We start from the raw sequence: 19585 nt of genomic DNA on the forward strand, positions 1-19585 counted from the left end.
TTAGCTAATCATTTTTCATAGCTGAGCTCCTCCATGACTCTTATCTGTTTAGTTGCCCTACTCTATACTCTCTCCAGTCCCTCAACATACTTTCTGTGAACTGGAACCCAAAACTAAAAACTCTATATTCCAGATGAGGTTTTACTATGCTTTATATTGGGGCAGAATTATGTCTCTCTCTCTGGAGTCTATACCTCTTTTAATACAATGATTAAATATAATTTTCTAATCCCAATTTCTTAGCAATGTTTGTATTAACTGAAAAATATAAATGTAATTCTTTATCAATTTAAGCTGTCTTAGAGTTTGCGTATACAGGTCTTTGTGTCAGATCTGGTTTTCTCATGAGAATGTAAAAACGGCTTAAGGCAGAATGTAGTCAGAAGCACCTCTGAAGAAACTCAAAAAGAAAGCATCTTAAACTTTTTATGCAAGCTGAATCAACAAGTAGCTCTTTTTCCCCATCTACACAGAGCCTTGATGTAATTACCAGGTTCCCTTATTCTGAGATCTGCATTTGTATTTACTGCATCTGAGTAGCGGATATATAATTGGATAAAAGAAATCTGGATATGTCAACTATTTGGCTGTATCAAAAAGAGATGTTAGTGTTAGTTTTTGCAATTAAAGTAGACCTTGCACTAAAATAGCATTGTCTGTCAGCTGGTGAAAAAGGATATATCACCTTCCTGACAGTATAGTGTTTGTTTGTATATATATATACATACACATATATACATACACATACCGTGTTTCCCCGAAAATAAGACATTGTCTTATTTTATTTTTTTGCAGGAAATAAGACACTAGGTCTTATTTTCGGGGGACCCATAGGACAAGCCCTCTATAAAAGTTTTGACCCCTGTGGCTTGGACCCCCATTCTTTTTTCTGTCCTCGCCACGCAAGCTCTCTGGATGGCTGTTACTACTACTATTTTTCTCTTAAAGCCCTTACCTGCCGTTTTTTCGGCTGTTCCACATGGGGTTATCCTTCCCCATGGTGAAGTCCCAGCCATCTGCCCTTAAACAGGGTATTCCACGGGAAGCCCCCGGTTCTCAGTGTTCGGGGCATCATCTGCGTTTCAGGGCTGCAATGCTCCCTAGGCACTGGCGCCGTGTGTCGGTCTGCTCTCCCTTCTCTGCCCCAGCCTCATCGGCGGCACTAGCACGCTCCGTCCGCCAGAGGCTTCTCTGCCATGGCGGACAGAGACAGTATCTCTACCAAGATGGCGGCCGTTAGGCTACTGCGCATGCGCGGTGCGTCTGACGGCCGCACAATTCATTTAAAAACGGCAGCAGCGGCAGGTCTCGCTGCTGCCGCATTACAAATCTGACTGCTCGTCCACGCTACAGGTATGTCGGGGGTAGAGGTGGGTTTCCACAAGAAGCCCTGGCAAATGGTTTGGGGGATGGTTTTCCCTCAGTGACTCTATCTCCCTGCTGCTATAGTTCTCTCTGTCTCTTCTCTTTCCTAGCAGAGCTATGGCTGACACAGCTGCTGCCACAAACACTGCTCCACAAAGTAGGTAAGGGTCAGGTAGGTGTTTTTTTCTGTGAAAAAGGTATGAGGGAGTAACAATTTCCTTAATGTTATTTCAGCCCTACTCATGAAGCCCACCACAGTCGGATGTGCTCCAGATGCAGATCTCGCTCTCCCAGGAGGCATAGTTCCCATGGACGCAGTCGCTCCCACTCGACTTATGGGTCTGCTCATACCCACCATTCTGCCAGGGGGTTCCCACAACACGGATGTTGGGTCTGTGGCAAACAAGCTCTTCCGGATAAACTGGTCTGCCAAGATTGCCTAAGTGAAGCAACACAGGATTATGTCTCCCCTCCTAGGGACATAGCGGCCATGGTGGAGCATTGTGAGGGAATGCATGAAGCAGATGGCCAGGCTGACCCCTCTAGGACCCACTATCTCATCCCAGTCCTTGGATCTCTCTGTGAATTCCGATGCGTCGGATTACACACATGACACAGAGGACTGGGGTCGCTCGGCTTTAGATTTCTCTCTGGTTGATCCCTATGTCACAGCAGTCAAGGAAGCGTTAAGCTGGGAGGACCCAGTTGCAGAGACATCCACAGCAAGGAAATACTTCCCGCACCTACAGAAAGTGTCTAACACCTTACCCTTTATGGAGGAGATAAAGGGCATCGTCCATGAGGAATGGAGGAAGTTGGAAAAGAAACCAAACCTGAACAACAGGCTAGCCAAGCTGTACCCTCTTAAGGAGGAGGACATCTCCAATCTGGTTAATCCACCTGTGGTGGACGCAGCAGTTATGCGTCTTGCACGCCACATTACACTTCCCATGGACAATGCAGTCTCCTTTCGGGATCCCTTGGAACGAAAAATCGACCTGGATCTGAAAAGAGCATACTCGGCCGCAGGGGGCGCCTGCTGCCCGGGTATCGCACTTACATCGGTATCCAGAGTGGTGGCTTTCTGGATCAACAACATAGAGAAGGCACTAAGGGCAAACGTGGAGAAGTCATTTCGGCCCTTCAGGAGCGGAGGTTGACGGGTGACTTTATGGCAGAAGCTGCCATTGATGTGGTTCGCAGCTCGGCTAGAGCTATGCTTCACACCGTCACTGCCAAAAGAGCACTTTGCGCCTGCCAGTGTGTCAGCTGAAACGATTTGCAAGGCAGCTACCTAATCCTCCCGAAGTACTTTCATTCGGCATTACCGAATCGATCCTACGGTTCTCATTACTGTAGCCTTTGGCCGGACGGTTATTGCCACTGGCTCCTCTGCTTGGTTGTATTCCTGATATTAAAATTTATTTTTGCAGTATTCCCTCCCTGTGTGATTTCTATATCCTATTGTGTGCTGCCATGATGTACCAGGAAAGCACAAAATGCAAATCGCGCGACAAATCGCGCAGTGTGAATGGGGCCTTATACCTGAGTGCAGTGCCCATCATATATTACTTAACTTTTATTACCTAATTGTTATTGCTACAATTGTTATTATTGTATAAAAGAGGAGACAAAGGCATATAAGGACACATTTATCATAGTTCATTTGCTCTTACTTTTTACTAATTATTCACCCATAGTAGGGCTTTACATTTTGCTTGAAATATGCTAGAATTAGCTTTTCCAAGCCAGACCTGGTCCACAAGAAGTTTCTAAATGAATTAGGATTCTGGTATCTTCTGCCTATTTTTTATTACTGCTGGAATAGTGAGTTAATTTTCTCCATAACCACTAAAGATTCAAATCAAAAGTCTTGTTTACCGTCTCTCTTTTGATCGTTTACCTCATCTATCCAGGTGCTGCACCGGTTTTGTGAGGACACTTAGCTGAAAGAGGTAAAAGTTAAAATCTAAAATGTTTTGATGCAAGCCCTTCATTTTATTACATTCATAATCATATTACCACTTCATGTACCTAAATGATCATGATATGATGACAGACTAAAATAAGAATTAATTTCTAAAATGTACACCTTGGTTTTAAACATATGTCTATAACTTATTTACACGTTATTTCCTATTGTCAAGTTCACTGTAACACTCTTTTTATGAAAATAACTAGGATTTTCTGTATCTAAAATACATTACGCTTTTATCTCCGACATACTGTATCTGACTGTGTTTCCCCAGAGTGTTAATATCTTGTAATATAATAAAAACCCACCACACTATGGCATTCTCATCATGATCATTAGATAGAAACAACACAGTTCTATGTGCATTTACCACTTGCCTACGTTCTCATTTTTACCTATCTAGCTTGGTGATTTGTTAGGCCTGAGCACTATTAAGAACAAGCAGAAATGTTTACAGTGCTCTGGTCAGAGGTTACACACTGCATCACATTGCCTTTTTGTACAGAATTTTAATGAACTCTAAATGGGCTTACTCTGCAATGTTTAGGAGTGAAGAAAACATCTCATCAGTGTACACTGTACACCTTGTTGCAGCTGTGAAATATTCATGAGCCTTGGACATGAGACAACATTTAGGGCAGTTACTGGATTGTTCTAATGAGGAACCCTGCTGCTGTTCACAGTTGCTAAAGCAAACATGGTACACGACAGATTCCATGAAATAAGCATCCAGTTGAGAAAAAGAAATGGTACAACATTCTAATGTATTTTCCATGTTGGGATTAAAGAAACATACAGACATAAGATACGTTTATTACAGTTTGACTTTTAAAGATATTTGACCTGAGGGTGCCTGGATTATTTTTAGACACATAGGTTTATTGGAAAGGTAATTTTAGATAAAATCTACCTGGCAGCCTGCCGCAATCTATTAGGCTTTCATGAGGATGAAGAGTACAAAAGCAAAATTAGCTGCAGTGCTCAAACAGCTCTTCATTGCCAGGGCCTTCACAAAGGGCCGCCTAATTGGGCCCCAGGAAGTTAGCTCAAACCTTCCCTTTAAATCACAGAAGAGAAAGGGCTTGTTTGAAAGATTTCACCACCCATATAATTTTTCATACTTGACTTTTTACACATTCAAAGAAACTCACATTCTCTTTGTGGATGAAATATATGTACAGTACAAATTCACTCTAAGCCCTAAAAAATTATTTAAGTCTCTTAGTCATACAGAAAGAATCAATATGATAGCTAACATCAATGAACAAAACAATTTTTAGCTTAAGTACAGAGCAGGCAGATATATCTATATAGATATATCTATATCTATGTAGAAATAGATATATCTATATAGATATAGATATATAGATATATCTATATAGATATTAGTGCAGTAACATATTTAGAAAGAAATCATTTAATATAATTTTAATTCAACTAGTAGTACTTATTTGATTGCTTTTGATATCAGTCTCCCGTAAATTTCTTGTACATCATCAGTTAAACTGGGTCAGCGCTAGTCAATCAATTTCTGTGTTCATAATGACCATATTGACGGGAGAGAACATAGTGAGAAGAGTAATGATCTTATGTGTGTGCAGCAGTAAAGGATGGGGATCACTGTGAGGTCTGGCAGGAGTGGCAGTATTACAAAACTGGCTACACAGGCAAAAGAGTTTCATCAGCTGGGGTATATCACCAGTGACTGTGTGGTTTTGTATCAGTATATGAATGTAGATTACAATACAAGCAGAGATGTAGACCACTTGCTGACAAAATAGTAAATAAAATGATTGACTTTGTGTTAGACTTGAATGTCCTCCATGGGTGCGTTGTAACCATCTGCTCTCATATTAACATAAACCTGATAAATTCATGTGTGATTAGGCTTAAAAAATACAGTTATATGTAAACCCCAACAAAAACCTGTCTTATTTGGTCACTTTTGCTTTTGTTATATCTGTTTGAAACCTTATAAAAATACTCATTGATCTTGCTCGGAATTTGGTGAGCTGAGGACTACCAAACCACACTCCTTTATGTTATGGACAATGCAAAAAAGGTGGGATTCTGTATTCCCATTTTGTTTCTGTTGTTCTGAGGGACAACAGAGGGTGAGTGTTGTCATCCTAGGACAGGGAGTGTGTTACTAGCAGAATCACCGGATGAAAATATTGGACAAGAAGCTTGCAAAACAAGAAACTAATGTAACCCCTACATCTAAGGGCTGGAAAGCAGTGATATATTACACTTTTGTTTTGGATTTAAATGCACTTTAAAACTGTAAAATCTTACAAAAGGTTTTAAAGGTGTATTATACAAGGGAACCAACATTTTATACAACAGACATAAATAACAATCTCTGTTAGAGAACAGGTCTCTTCCAAATGGATCTGTCTACGATGTACTGTCTACTGAGAAAAGGATTCCTCACTCTCTACTGTCAACAAGTAGTGTTAGCTCTTCCCAAATAACCATTTGCAGATCATGTAAATAATTCAACATGCCAAAATAGTGGCAGTCAACAGTCAACCTTTTAGTATTGCTCTCTTTTGAAAAAGCTGAACTCCAGGCATAATCTATCTATCATGATCTAGGTACTGTATTTGTTTCTTTAAAAATCATTATGTGTAATTTTAAGACTACTATTATAAGTGCCTAAAATGTTAACCTTCCTCATTCACACGGGCGCTGAGCTTTATACACCTTAATATAGGAAATTCCTATACTTATCAGCACCATGTATGAGGCGCTACTGTTGAGCGAATGGCATCCACCCTGCTATATGCTGGGTTGCTGATTTATACATGAAGCCCTTAGAAGTTTGATAGGAGAAGAGTTAATAGACATGACGTTATCATTCTACTGCTTCCCTTTTATTGTTGAGTCAGTATGCTGGGGAAGGTGGGTGACCAAGAAAGCAGACATTTTGTCTAACAGACATCCACTGAATTGTTCTGTATATTACTACAATTTTCTGGGGGAAAAGGTGTCCAGTGAAGCATGAGACAAGTGACATTACCACAAATAATGCTACTGTCACATCCTTCCAAGTTATATTGTCTTTTTACGTGTGAGTCAGTTACCCTTCACGGATCTAGAGATTCAGTAACTTGGCACCTGTCCAGCCCCCTCCATCACCACCACCATTGTTTCACTAAAGACTAAAACTTTTTAATTTCCTTTATTTTCTCCATTATGAAGCAGTAACACTAAGTTTATCTAAAACTACAGCACACTACGTCATGTACAGAAAATATTGTCTTTATATTCTCTGATTTAAAAAGAACATTTCATTATGTGTAATTTAAAATGAAAAAAAAAGCTGAATGCTCTATTTAGCAATAAGAAAAATCCACTAAAGCATAATCTGTTGATGTGATATTCAAACCACAATTCAACCTAACACAATGGAAGAACTTCACTCACTGCTGAAATTATTTTGAGAATTGCCAACAAATCTGCTGCATAATACAATAAATAAGTTCTGTTGTGCCAGAAAATTACAAGTATATTTGTAAAGCTTAATGTAAAAAAAACGCCCACCATGTATAGCAATTAATCAAAAACATGACCTAACCACCCACCAGTAAGGTTTACCCCATGTGAACTCTCGAGCTGCTTATTATAGAGAAGGTGTATAATATTAAAACTAGATATTTAAAGTGTAATTGCATACAAATACGACATTTATAACATTATACCCTGAAAATGTAAAATTAACCTGTGGATTAAAAATATATATAATTTAGAGTAGGTGGAGCAAACTGTAAACTATACATAATATAATATAATATTCTGAAAAATTATATATATATATATATACAGTCATGGCGAAAAATATTGGCATCCCAGCATTTCTGTCAGATAATGCACTACTTTGCGCAGAAAATTGTTGCAATTACAAATGTTTAGGCAGTCTCATGTTTATTTCTTTTGTTTGTATTGGTATGACACAAAAAAGTAGACGGATAAAAAAGCCAAACCTGACACATTCCATGCAAAACTCCAAAAATGGACTGGACAAACTTATTGGCACCCTGAGTTTATGTTTGGTAGCACAGCCCTTTGAAGAAATAACTGAAATCAATAGCTTCCTGTAACCATCAATGATTTTCTTACACCTCTCTACAGGAATTTTGGACCACTCTTCTTTCGCTGACTGCTCTAGGTCTCTCAGATTGGAAGGGTTCCCTTTCCCAACTGCTGTTTTGAGATCTCTCCACAGGTGCTCTATGGGGTTCATATCTGGACTCAATGCTGGCCAGTCCAATACTCTCCAGCACTTTGTCTGAAACCATTTCTGGGTGCTTTTTGACGGGTGCTCCTTGGCTGTCTTCCTGTGCCTCCAGCACACACACCACCTGACTCCACTTTAATTTCTGGGGGAGTCCTTCTGACTCCTGAACACCATCCGTTTCTATCTCAGCAGGAGCTCATCTGACTCCTCTCTGACTTCTGGGGGTGTCCTCCTGACCCTTGAACATGGTCTGTTCTTATTTCCCAGAAGGAGCTAATCCCCCTAGCCAGCATCCTTTCCTTAAGTGCTGTGCACACCTGTGCAATTCTTGGGTGCTGGTCACTGCTAAACCCTGGACCCAGGACTGGAGCTTTCTTCCCTCCTGAAACACCTTGAAACCTCCCAGTATCCCAAGCATAATCCAGACAATCCCTTGCTTCCTGACACCTCTCAGATCCTCTGGCTGAGAGTCCTAGGTGATCATAACACCCAATTCTACAAAAAAAAAATATTAGCTTTCTCCAAGCAGCAGGCATCACAAAGAGGATCAGACCTTATGGATTTATTGTTCACCTTGTTATAAACATTGAAGAAACATTAACATTATGTACCCTATAAGGGTTGCTTCTTTTACCAAAATGTAACCGCAAAGTTAACTATGCATTTGTTATATATTTATGTACTATTTTTAACTTATCACATACCAGTTCACAGTCACATACCAGTTCACAGTCATCTATAATGAATTATGTATTTTATCCTAAGACTAGAGACTGTCTGTATTCAAAGAGAAAACACTCTTTGTTTTATTCACCTTTGACACACCTAGTGTCTATAAAATGGGGGGTAGAGGTACTAATTTTTAATTAAAATAAGGAGAACATTTTAGGTACGTGCCAAATATTCAATGAAAATAGTTAATTTATACAAATACCACACCTTTCCTTTGGGTTTAGCTGTTGGGAAACTAATAGTCTGGGTGCTTGAGCATCACTAAATCATTGCATCTTGATTTAAGAGTCTGAAACTTGGCACTTACTTTGCCGAAATATTCAAGAATGTGAAAACCATGTGGCAGCTGGGTAGAGACTTGAATTTCGCTCTTCAGGTACTGCTCTAATGTAGCAGCAAGGTGCCTCAGGCCTTCTTTCATTTCTTCGTTAAGTTCTTTGAAATCTGAAAGTATAACAAGGTGGGGAAAAGAAGTGGGAGGTAATAAAAGGTGGGCCATTGAGTGGGAGGAAATTAATATATCTTCAATATACACAGTAGGCCTAGAAATGTGGAAACAAAATAAATCACTCGTTCTGTTTATGCCACACAGGCATAAAATATTTCACATCACACAGGTGTTTGAAAATAATTTACCTGCAATATAAGTTTCAAGGAGTAAAACAGATGTTAAAACAGATGCCAAATGTCAAATGACTAAAGGATTTTACAACACATACTTTTCTTCAAACTGTCAACATTATTAAACCAATCAATTGTTCTATCATTCATCTTTTACTATTAAATAGTCTAACACTACCGAGAGCCTGAAAATATTTGCTGCCATGAGTTCAACTTAATATCAAAGCAGATTACATTATTTTAGCTAGAAATGTAACAAAATAATTATTTCAACATTCCAACATTAAAAACATGATAATAAACACAGCAAACTTGATTTTTATGACCACAACATTCAGATGTCCTCTTGCCAAACAATTCATGAAGAACAATTTTAATCAGTTTTCCAGAGGACACTTTTGCTGGGGAAACATTTGCTGGTCAGATTCATCTGCACATCCGCTGGATGAGGTATCAGTTGCTATTCATCTATTTTTCATTGGGAAATGATGTTTAGCCAATGTCACATTCACTGTACTACAACCATTCTATACAAATGCTGGCCTGAAATAAATAATCACTGCATTTCACAATTAAAAACAAATGATTCTCCATTGAGGCCCACTGTTTTTAGTGCTAAAAAGGTGAAACCTGTGTTTTCTTTTGCTATTTTATGTTTCACTGTTTTTAATTTAAGACAAAAAGTATGCGTTTCCCACTTTCCCATTCTACTAGCCTGGTTCACTAGGCTGATATTCCCATGGCAAGGGAGACACTTGTGCGCAGCCCCCCTGCCATCCTGCTGCCAGCTCACATACCCTTCAGCCTCTTTCAAAAAGTGCTAACCCTTTTAAAACGCAGATGCTTGATGCCAAGAAGGAGTACCAAAACCTGTTTTTTTTGTCCACAAGCTCATGCAGACATATAAAGGGTTTAAAGGAGAACTATTGGGTCAGTGCTTTTCCCCATAATTCTCCTAAGGGTCACGGGAGGACACAAACTAGCGTCCTCCCGTGACCCAAAGCTCAGTATACCGCGAGCTACAGCTCACGGCATACTAAGACCGCTGCAGTCGGAACGGATCCGGACATTACTGTCGAGATCCACCCAGATGTGTGATTGATGGTTGTAATGACATCTTGGACAGGCAGATCGTACTTGCGATCATCGAAAGGGTGGGCTTCCGATTACTCCAATGCCGCATGGGCAGTGTGCACTTGCGCACACCGGCCCATTCTGCATTTGTCTCCCGAGAACGGCACTAACCCGCCGACAATCGTACGATTCTCGGCGGGTTTTCAAGCCTGCACGGGAGACAAAGGACGTGTGACCGTACAGTAGAAATGGTCGCACGCCTTCCATACACCTGCCGATTATCGTACGATCGCGGGATTTCACGCAATTATCGTACGATAATCAGCAGGTGTATGGGCACCTAAAGGGAATTAAACAGGAGAAAACTGTGACTCCTGGGTAAAAATTGTGTGAATTTTGAGTGAAAACATTTTTAAATAGATCCCTAAAGCTGGCCATACACTTTACAACCATGTACTGGTTGTAAAGTAATTAAAAGCTCGTACGATCTGCCCATCTTGGACAGGCAGATCGTACTTGCGATCATCGAAAGCCCGGCCCCGCTGAGGGGCGGGCTTCCGATGACTTCAATGCCGCAAGGGCAGTGTGTGCTTGCGCACACCGGCCCGCACGGCATTTGTCTCCTGAAAACGCCACTAACCCGCCGACAATCGTACGATTCTCGGTGGATTTTTGAGCCTCGTGAGCATGCTTATGGTGTAAACTGACAGCAAAGCCCCTCCCTCCCCCATTCCTGCTCTACATGGAATTAAGGGAGTCTAGTATTAAGAAAGATGCAGATGCTTACTGAAGCTCTATAAAAAAATGAATGTTATGATTTTTAACGAATACATAACTTGGTCACAGTAAGTACACAGTGCACTTTAGTAGACATAGTGGTACATACATACACTCCAATACACACTATGCGCTTTCATTCTTGAGGGTGTGCAAATGCATATTAAATAATGAAAAATGGTTAGCTTATATTTACTCCCTAGTGCCAGAATCGATTGCAGTGGATTGGCACACATCTATTTTGGCTGGTCCTGAAAGGATTTTAAAAAATCAATGGCCAGAAAAAAAAAAACTTACGTGATTGTAGATCATGTATTGAATACAATTCTCCAGAACCACAATCTGGATGTTCAAGCTACAAAAAAAAAAAAGAAAAAAAAAACAATTACAAGAAAATGATCAATACTGCTATTAAAATAACAAACACCAGCTATACTAGTACCCATTAAAGAGAACCTGCCTCCTTACTGAAAGTGCCCACCACACACTGCTCTGTTAAACTGCCACTTCCAGGTGTGTCAATCTCCTGTTCCTCCCACCTACCTCTGCACTAATGTGTCCTGTAATGAACATAGTGGTTAGTCTGAGGAACCAACTTCTATTGCAATCAATTGATAAATTTAAATATTTAAAGCAGAACACTGACAAAACCACAAAATACACATTTGAAATATTATAGGAGTTAGTCTGTCACGGGGTATGTATTTCTATTCACCTAATTCTGAGACCTAGACAGCCCAGCCAGACTGCAGAGCGAGGCTGGTGACCAGACTTTTCATTACTGCAGTTACAACTAATGCCCGCTATCTGCTGACAGCACAAAGCTGCACGACAGCCAGGAAGGATATGGTTAGGATCCACTCGGCTGACTGATACACAGATAGCTTTGCCTCTCTAGAGCCAGACCCTGCAAAACACATCTCCTCCCTGTCTGTCCCCCCAATGAGCGCTGGAGGAACAGAGAGGGAGTGGGGAATCCCTGTGCAGTGACTGACAGTCACTGATCTCCACAGGTAGAAGAAACCATGAAAACCATGAGTTGAGCTTTCAGCGGTTACATAATTGTTCAGCTCTCTTTATAGAGCCAGCTGCAGGAACCCACATCAGGTCTAAGCATGAGAGTATGTTTTACTTTCTCTACACTATTCTTTTAAATCTCTTTCCCAGGCTAAACTTTACTGCACACGGATAACAAGATGATGATACCAAGTATAATTCAGGAACCTAATCTAGTTGCATTCAAAAATAAATTTAATGGTTTTAAATGAATATACAACTAAATTACTTGCCGTTTGTGTGCTTTACCGAGTGTTCAATTTTTAATACAGAGGCCACTGTCAAGGAGACGTCAGTAAGCAGAATGCATAAGTTAGGTTAGTTTGGGGGTGGGAGAGCGTAATCTAGTGAGCTGTAGTTTCAAAGTAACCTGTTCTTTTAACAGTTAGAAGATAAAAAAATATCACAAATCACAGAGGGGAGAATTTATCATAGCAACTGCGAGTGTTTGAACTTGCACGGAATATATCTGACGCACTTTGCGCCAGATTTATATGTTGCTAGTGTAATGTTGTTCATAAATGAGATTAAAAAAACTCCAGGAAAGAAGACTCGCAACTCCAGCTTAACTGTCGCTTCTTGAAGTAGTGGTCATGGGGACTTCTTAAGGTGCAATTGTTTTGTAGGTGATGCGCCAGTTTCAGACAGCCGCAGGACAAGCGCAGAAGTAAACAGTTGAAAACTTTTGCAAAACAGGTGCAAAACACGTGCACTCAAAAGAGCCGCACATGTAAAAGGAGAGGCTAAACAGATTTGCACTTACAAAAAAAGGCTAAAACTGTTGCACTTGCTTTGATAAATTCCCCCCAGAGTGTATGGCGAGCAATATCCCAACTGTCTAAGGGAAATCACAAATTGCACTGTGCTGTCCATTAATCATCTCTGTTTCGATTTACCTGTAAATGTAGATTTAGTTGAGAAGGTTTCCAACAGGTTTTCAGGGTTTTGTTTTATCCCTTTATTTATCCTGAAAGGAGAACTATGAGGTGAGTGAAAATCACTCAGCCTCATAGTTGGAGCCGACGTGTGACAATGAAACTGTCACACGTTGGCTCAATAGATCGGGAAGTGAGCGAACACGTACCGTCGCTCGCTCACTTCTCGATCCTGTCCCTGCAGAGAGCCGTGACTGTTAGTCACGGCTCCCTGCATGGAGTCCTCTAATAGTTCCCCCTCCTCCCCATGTGTGCAGAGTGCCTTGTTAAATGCTTACTTTCCTTCACATTCTAGTGATTTTCACTGAGTGATCCACCTTGGCTCTGCAGAGCCTTTCCAGCAAAAACATCCTTGCCAGCCGCTTTTCTCAGTGTGCACCCACACCCAGCCCCCATTCATTTCTATGGGTGAGCCTTATTACAGCCATCCTGAGGAATAAGGTTCACCCATACTACTACTAAGAAGGAGGAGCCAGTGAGGACACCTGCAGGAAAAAGGCTGTGCAGTGCTGGGCAGGGTCACACAGTAAAGATCATAAAAGGAACATAGGCAGCAAAACCTGATTTAGGGTCTAACCCGTTGACACTCTATCATAAATAAAAGAAAAAATTTGGGCTGGAGATGGGCTTTAAGATAGGGTGTGATATCACTTATTTTAACATCCAAAGGAAAATCAACAGGAGAATGACGAAATATATAAAAATTAGGAATAGACAATGTGCAAAGCATTTCATGCAGAGTGCTTTACTTCACGATTATCACTTTAGTAAATCAAGATCATTGGATGTTATTTAACAATAATAGTAAACAAAATTATTAAAACACATAGGGATTTATTTAGAAACAATTCGCAAGATCTGTGAATGTTCATTTTGGGCGAATAATGCCAAAAACTAATGTCCTTAATATATTTTTCCCAGTTCAAATTTAGTGTGTTGTAATAATACATTATGGCCACTAGATGGAACTGAGGAGCATAGGAAATAACTACTTATTACACATAACATTCGTGCTGGGGACAAAAAATATACAATAAACTCCCCGTTATCCGGCATCCAGGTAGGGTTGCCACCCGTACGGGAATGACCCGGACAGTCCGGTTTAGGCGGATTAGTATAGTCCAGATAAATGTAGTTTCTGGTTGCTTGAAAGTTACTATTAAAAATGGGGCATGGGATATGTCTAATCCTATACTATACCATAGCATAAACTCTGCATTGACTTCATATTAATATTGAAATGCAGTAATCAAAAGCAAATTAAGACAAATAGGCACACAATTGTTTCCAGAAAAACACATGCCGCAGATCAGCAGAACAGTGAGTACACAGGGGATTTTTTTTCTGGTTAGATGAGAGTTCTGGTTAGTTGAATACCAGATAACAGAGAGTTTACTGCATTAGGAAAAACGTTTTGGCATTATTCACCCAAAACAAACGTTCACAGATATTCACATGGCGAAGGGTCCTGCAAATTGTTTACAAATAGACAACATAACTTAGTATAAAAAATAAACGAAACACAAATATCAACAACAAATCACTATAAACTTCAACTCACCAGTTTGAAGATCATTTTGCCAACGAGTCTAACAGAATCAGTAGGAACATTAGGAAAAATACTCTTCAGACAAAGGCATTCCCTTTTATGGTCCTTCCAAGCATGTTTCTAAAGAAAATATTAGGATAAGAAATGGGTAGTATATATTCATTAAAGCCTTTTATCTACTTGAACAGGGTAAGGCGTCTGCCACCCATTATAAGCAGGGGTAGGTCAGGACCGGATTTGCACAAGGCCAACAAAGGCCCAGCCTCAGGGCAGCAGGGAGTAGAGGGGCAGCAGGGGTGTGGAATTCCTATCTCCCGATGCCAGGGACATGCAGTTCCGGGGAACGGGCGGGTAGGTGTTTTCTACATTTAGGGTACGATTACACCATATGAAGTGCACTGCATCGCATTGTGGCCGGCTCACTATTCCGTGGGGCTGGAGGGGGTGTGGCAGGCCATTGAGGTGAATGGCACCGTAGCCACGCCCTCCGGCCGCAATGGGATCGCAGGGCACATTGTGGCTGCAGTCTGGTCCAGTGCGGTTAAAATGCTGCACGTACTATTTTGACCGCACCGGATCGCAGGCCCAATGTGCGGTCCGGTGTGCCCTGCAAGGCGATCGCATTGCGGCCGGAGGGCATGGCTACGGTGCCCTTCACTTCAATGGCCCGTCACGCCCCCTCCAGCCCCACGAAATAGTGAGCCGGCCGCAATGCGATGCAGTGCGTTCTACAGAATCGGGCTGGAACGCACTGCATATGGTGGGAACATACCCTTAGCCCTGCTTTGGGCAAGCAGAGCTAAATGTATATCAGGGAAGCCGCCGCTTGTTTTGTATACAGCCTGCAGGTGTTCCATTCTCCATGGGGGGTCCTTTTTGGCGGGTAGAGGGGCGCATTAAGGAACCTGGCCTTGGGGCAGGCGAGAGAGTAAATCCGGCCCTGGGGTAGGTGTTGTTGGTACTGAGAATGGACTTTTAAAAAATGCCATTATGTGGCAGTGCAAACAAAACATGGCAATTTCATTTGGTAACTCACATTTAAAACCTTTGATGGAGTTTACCTATAAATCTTACTGCATAGACAAAGCTGGCTACACCAATCTACCCATAATGCAGCCCATTTATTAAAGGTATTACATAAGAAAAAGCTTGTGCTGTCTGTGGCAAACCAATTCCTGATATATTTTTCTAGCTCAAGCTAAGAAAAAATAACTAATATTATATTTGTTTGAGATGGCCAGTAACATTGTTTGCTTTGATTCATTTTTATAGATCAGGGTCACTTTTTCCCTCAGTGGAAGATGTGCTTCATATTGTGTTCCTCTTATTTGTCTAGCCTTGACTTAAGACCTTGACACACAGCATGCATGCATTTTAAAACTCAGGCCTCATTTTCTGCAAGTTCACAAATGTTTGTTGTTCAGTGTTTTTAGGCATGAAATAGTTTTATGACAGAACTATATTTTTTTAGTAACAAAATCTGAAAACGGATATACCATTTTGGCAGATACACATTGACTATGTTTATTTTATGTTGCTTACATCAATTCAGATAGGATATTGACTATCCAAAAGCAAATATGCCATCACAAGTGTTGGCAATCTTGGAACTTACAATGGAAAAAAAAAGAAGGAAAGTCGGGCATACATGTCTCTTTTTTTTATTCAATCCACGTGCTGCACAGAAAAATAGAACAGATTCCTTCATCATTGCTTATGAGCATTGATGGATGAATCCCCCACTGTTTGCATTGTATTGTGACAGCGGCCAACAGCCCGGGTGCCACACATGAAGTAAAGGGGGAATCATCAAATAACATGGACCCTACTCATAACAAAATAAGCTTTAGAATCACCCAGTTAGCCAGTGATCCCAACCTATGTCCTCTAAGCAGAAGCACCTGAGACTAAACTCTCTCCTTCAGCAGACATAGATTGGCTTTCACCCCTGGGTCTCACTGTTAATCCAGGATGCCATCCTCCTCCAGGAGTCCAATCTACTTTAACTCCTTCTTGAAGCACAATACCTATAAGGCCTCTTTTAGTGTGTCCATTATTGTATGGCTGCTGCATACTTTACTTCTTCTCCAAAATTCAGTCCCACAATGTGTAATTAATTGTCCACTGCACAGTTTATTTGTTAGCACCACTGGATACAAGGGACACATTCCATTTTATGCTGAGGAACTTCTACTGAAGTCTCCTTAAAAGCTGAACATAAATATCTTGACCATTAGATCAGGCACTCATTGCACTAGGAATCCAAGGCAGAATGAAGTTCTCGACCTGTATTCCCCAAGGACAAGAAACGTCTGTAAAGCAGACCTTTACACTTAGAAATCAAATTCCACTAATGCATCCCTCTATGTATGATGATTAATAATAACATAGACATGTCAGGTGTAAAATGCTGTGATTCTGAAATACTTAGACTTGCAGAGCATTCACTTCCTGCTTTGAAAAGGGCAAAATGACTTCTGTTTGCCAAAGCAATGCACACTAGGATTGCCTTGTCATTGAAATGATGAAGATGCAAGTGCCAAAAGCATTGCATCCTGGGAAGGTTACATTAGGAGAGAACTGCTGGGAAATCTCATATCTAACCTCACTAGATCTCAGGGAAATGCATTTCCTCCCCTGAGATGATGTGCATGGTGAAATGCCCTAGTCACATGTTTAGTCGCATGTGCCAGAGTTTCAGGAAGTAAATGGGGAGCTAGTAATTTGCCCTTAGTTAACATGGGCACTGTCAGAAGGCTGGGAAAGAAAAGAGAAATAAGGTATGCAAATAATACAAAGCCAGCAATTATCTAAAAGTATGTGTTTGTAGATTGTCATTACTAAACATTTCTAAAGTTGTGTTTGTTGTAATTTTAAAGATATGGGTAAAGGTCCACTTTAAGCAATCACATGACAGGCCCGGTTGTCATGGGCCACACAGATACATGGTGTTACTCCTATGACAACCACTACAAAATGACCTCCAGACCTAAGCAACAGGCACACTTCTCCCGTTGTGAGAATTTTACACCAGAGAACACAATATCCACATATTACAATGGAAAAGTAAAAGTAAATTTTTTTAAAGCCCAGTTGAACCTTAATCTTTTAATAGTGATATGGAGCCAGGCTGCATAAAAAAAGTGAAGAATGCGTGAGGTTTAAAAAAAAAAAAAAAATTAGAAATAGGTTATTGCTTTATTACTATATAAAACTGGCCTGAGTTGGCAGACAAAGCACAGCAGTCTGGGTCTCCAGTGGTCTGGCCTACCGCCTACACAGTGCTTCAATCAACAATACTCTGCTTCCTGAGCAACACTGTGAAGGGGCATGTCAGATGACTGGAGGCCTAGTCTGTTAATCTCTGCCTGAGAGCACCTTTCCAGGTCTCCTTATGGTAGAGGGCATTTTCCTATGGCAGTAAAGCATCAACACATAAAAAAACAAAACTCATAAATACTTTACTTTTTAAAACAAGCAGACCATACCCTCTTTATGTAACTACTACCAACATAAGATATACCCACAAGGATTCTATGACTCAATACATATACTATTACTTAAACAAAGGGAAAGCTCTGATAGCATAAATTACAATACTTTATTGTTCACCAAGAAGAGTTACAATTTTTAAAAGCATTTAAGAACAGTATGGATCCGATCAGAAACAAAAATGCTATCATCACATTAGAGCATATTCTCCCACTCTGGGGTACATATACAGCAGGGCTCAAAATTTCCACTCGCCAGCTCGCATTTGGCGAGTGGAAATAAAGAGATATAGTTATTGCTGTGTAGTGGATCCTCAGGTCATACAATATGATTAACATGTTTATTTGGCCAGTAGTAAAACTAAACAAATATTCACTTGTGCTGTATCCTTATAATCCCATAAATAAACCAGCTTCACTGTGGCTATTGTTGAATAATAAATCCTTTTGAGCATGAAGACCATGCAATGTGGTTGTAACGTTTAGTTGAATGATCACCATAGAATGCCAAAAGAGCAAACTTCCATATGGCAGGCGCTCGTTCTCTTCTCAGAAGGGAGCCTGCCCAAGCTGTAGTATGAACAAATGTTGAATCATGTTATTTTGTTCATTGCAGCACATTCATAAAGCCAATTTTATTTTCATGCACAAACAGACCAATAATACCCATTCATCTCAAAAATGTTAAGGCCCGTATGTCAGCCCCTCCCTCTTTCCCTAGAAGGCAGTCTGCTAGAAGTATGGTGTTGATGAAAATCATGCAGGTCTATATAGGGCCCATGGGTTTAAGTCTTTCAGTGCCAGACAGTTATCTGCTAAAGAGGGAGAGAGAAAAGAAATACACGAAGATAGACCACTCATATATAAAAAAAAAACACCCATAGAGACGGACCCCTATGCAATAACCAAAAAAAACTACAAATATCATTATAAAGGTTTGGCAGTCACCATGGTACAGACAGTAAAAAAAAAGTACTAGAATAGAAAAAGTTTATTTAGTGACCTTTTACTCCCATTCACACCTGAGTGTTTTCTTGTGTGTTTCCCAAAGTGGAACAACGCTCACCATTAAGAGTCTCATTATTGTCAATGGTTTCCATTCACACCTGAGTATTGTCATTGCACTCCATACACTTCAATGGGAAGTCCTAAAAGACACCTGAAAATGTTGCGCTTTTTTTGTGTGATTTAATGCCATCTAGTAAATAGCTTTCCATTAGCCAAAACAAAAATGCTTGAGCCTGAAAGCGATCACGCTCAAATTTGATTGGGGGCTTAAAATACACAAGCGCACACACAAATATAAACCTATAATAGTGTTTAAAATACTATATTTCTTTCATAAGGAATGGCCAGTCAACCAGACACAGATGTGGACAATTTTTTTTCGTAGCCTTCCATGAAAAAATAAGATCCCAAGATTTTCTCTGAAACTTGTAACTGGCAAAAGTAATTGTCATTCATTATTGTACATTCCAAATTTTAAAAAAAATCTGAATTTGTTTTTTATTTAAGAGAATATTTTAAATAATAAAACAAATGAAAATGGAATGGACAAAAATGGTGGGACCGATAACATACTTTACTTTAAATTACTTTGTAAGTAAATACTAATTAGTGGGTAAGTGTAACACTTACTGTACATGTATTTATTAGTTCTAAAAGTATTCTGCCAGACAATGCCTTCATCTTCCTTTCTCCTGAAAAGGCTGGCACCATCTTTGTTTAGGCATCATTAAGCATCAGTATTTATTTCCTCGAGTAAGATGC

At 40.2% G+C, this 19585-nt stretch overlaps 1 protein-coding gene across 1 annotated transcript in view; it reads right to left on the reverse strand.

Annotated features, from left to right (window-relative positions):
• Nucleotides 1-19585, reverse strand: part of SMYD3 (SET and MYND domain containing 3) — a 423906-nt gene that overhangs the window by 350533 nt on the left and 53788 nt on the right. Inside the window, exons 3-5 of the mRNA XM_018557057.1 lie at nt 14337-14444; nt 11082-11139; nt 8620-8756 (exon numbers count right to left, since the gene is read on the reverse strand). Coding sequence (XP_018412559.1) covers nt 8620-8756; nt 11082-11139; nt 14337-14444 — 303 coding nt within the window. The remainder of the gene's footprint in view (nt 1-8619; nt 8757-11081; nt 11140-14336; nt 14445-19585) is intronic.

This window comes from Nanorana parkeri, unplaced genomic scaffold (genome assembly GCF_000935625.1).
Source record: "Nanorana parkeri isolate BGI_ZX_2015 unplaced genomic scaffold, ASM93562v1 scaffold264, whole genome shotgun sequence".
Taxonomy (NCBI): domain Eukaryota; kingdom Metazoa; phylum Chordata; class Amphibia; order Anura; family Dicroglossidae; genus Nanorana; species Nanorana parkeri.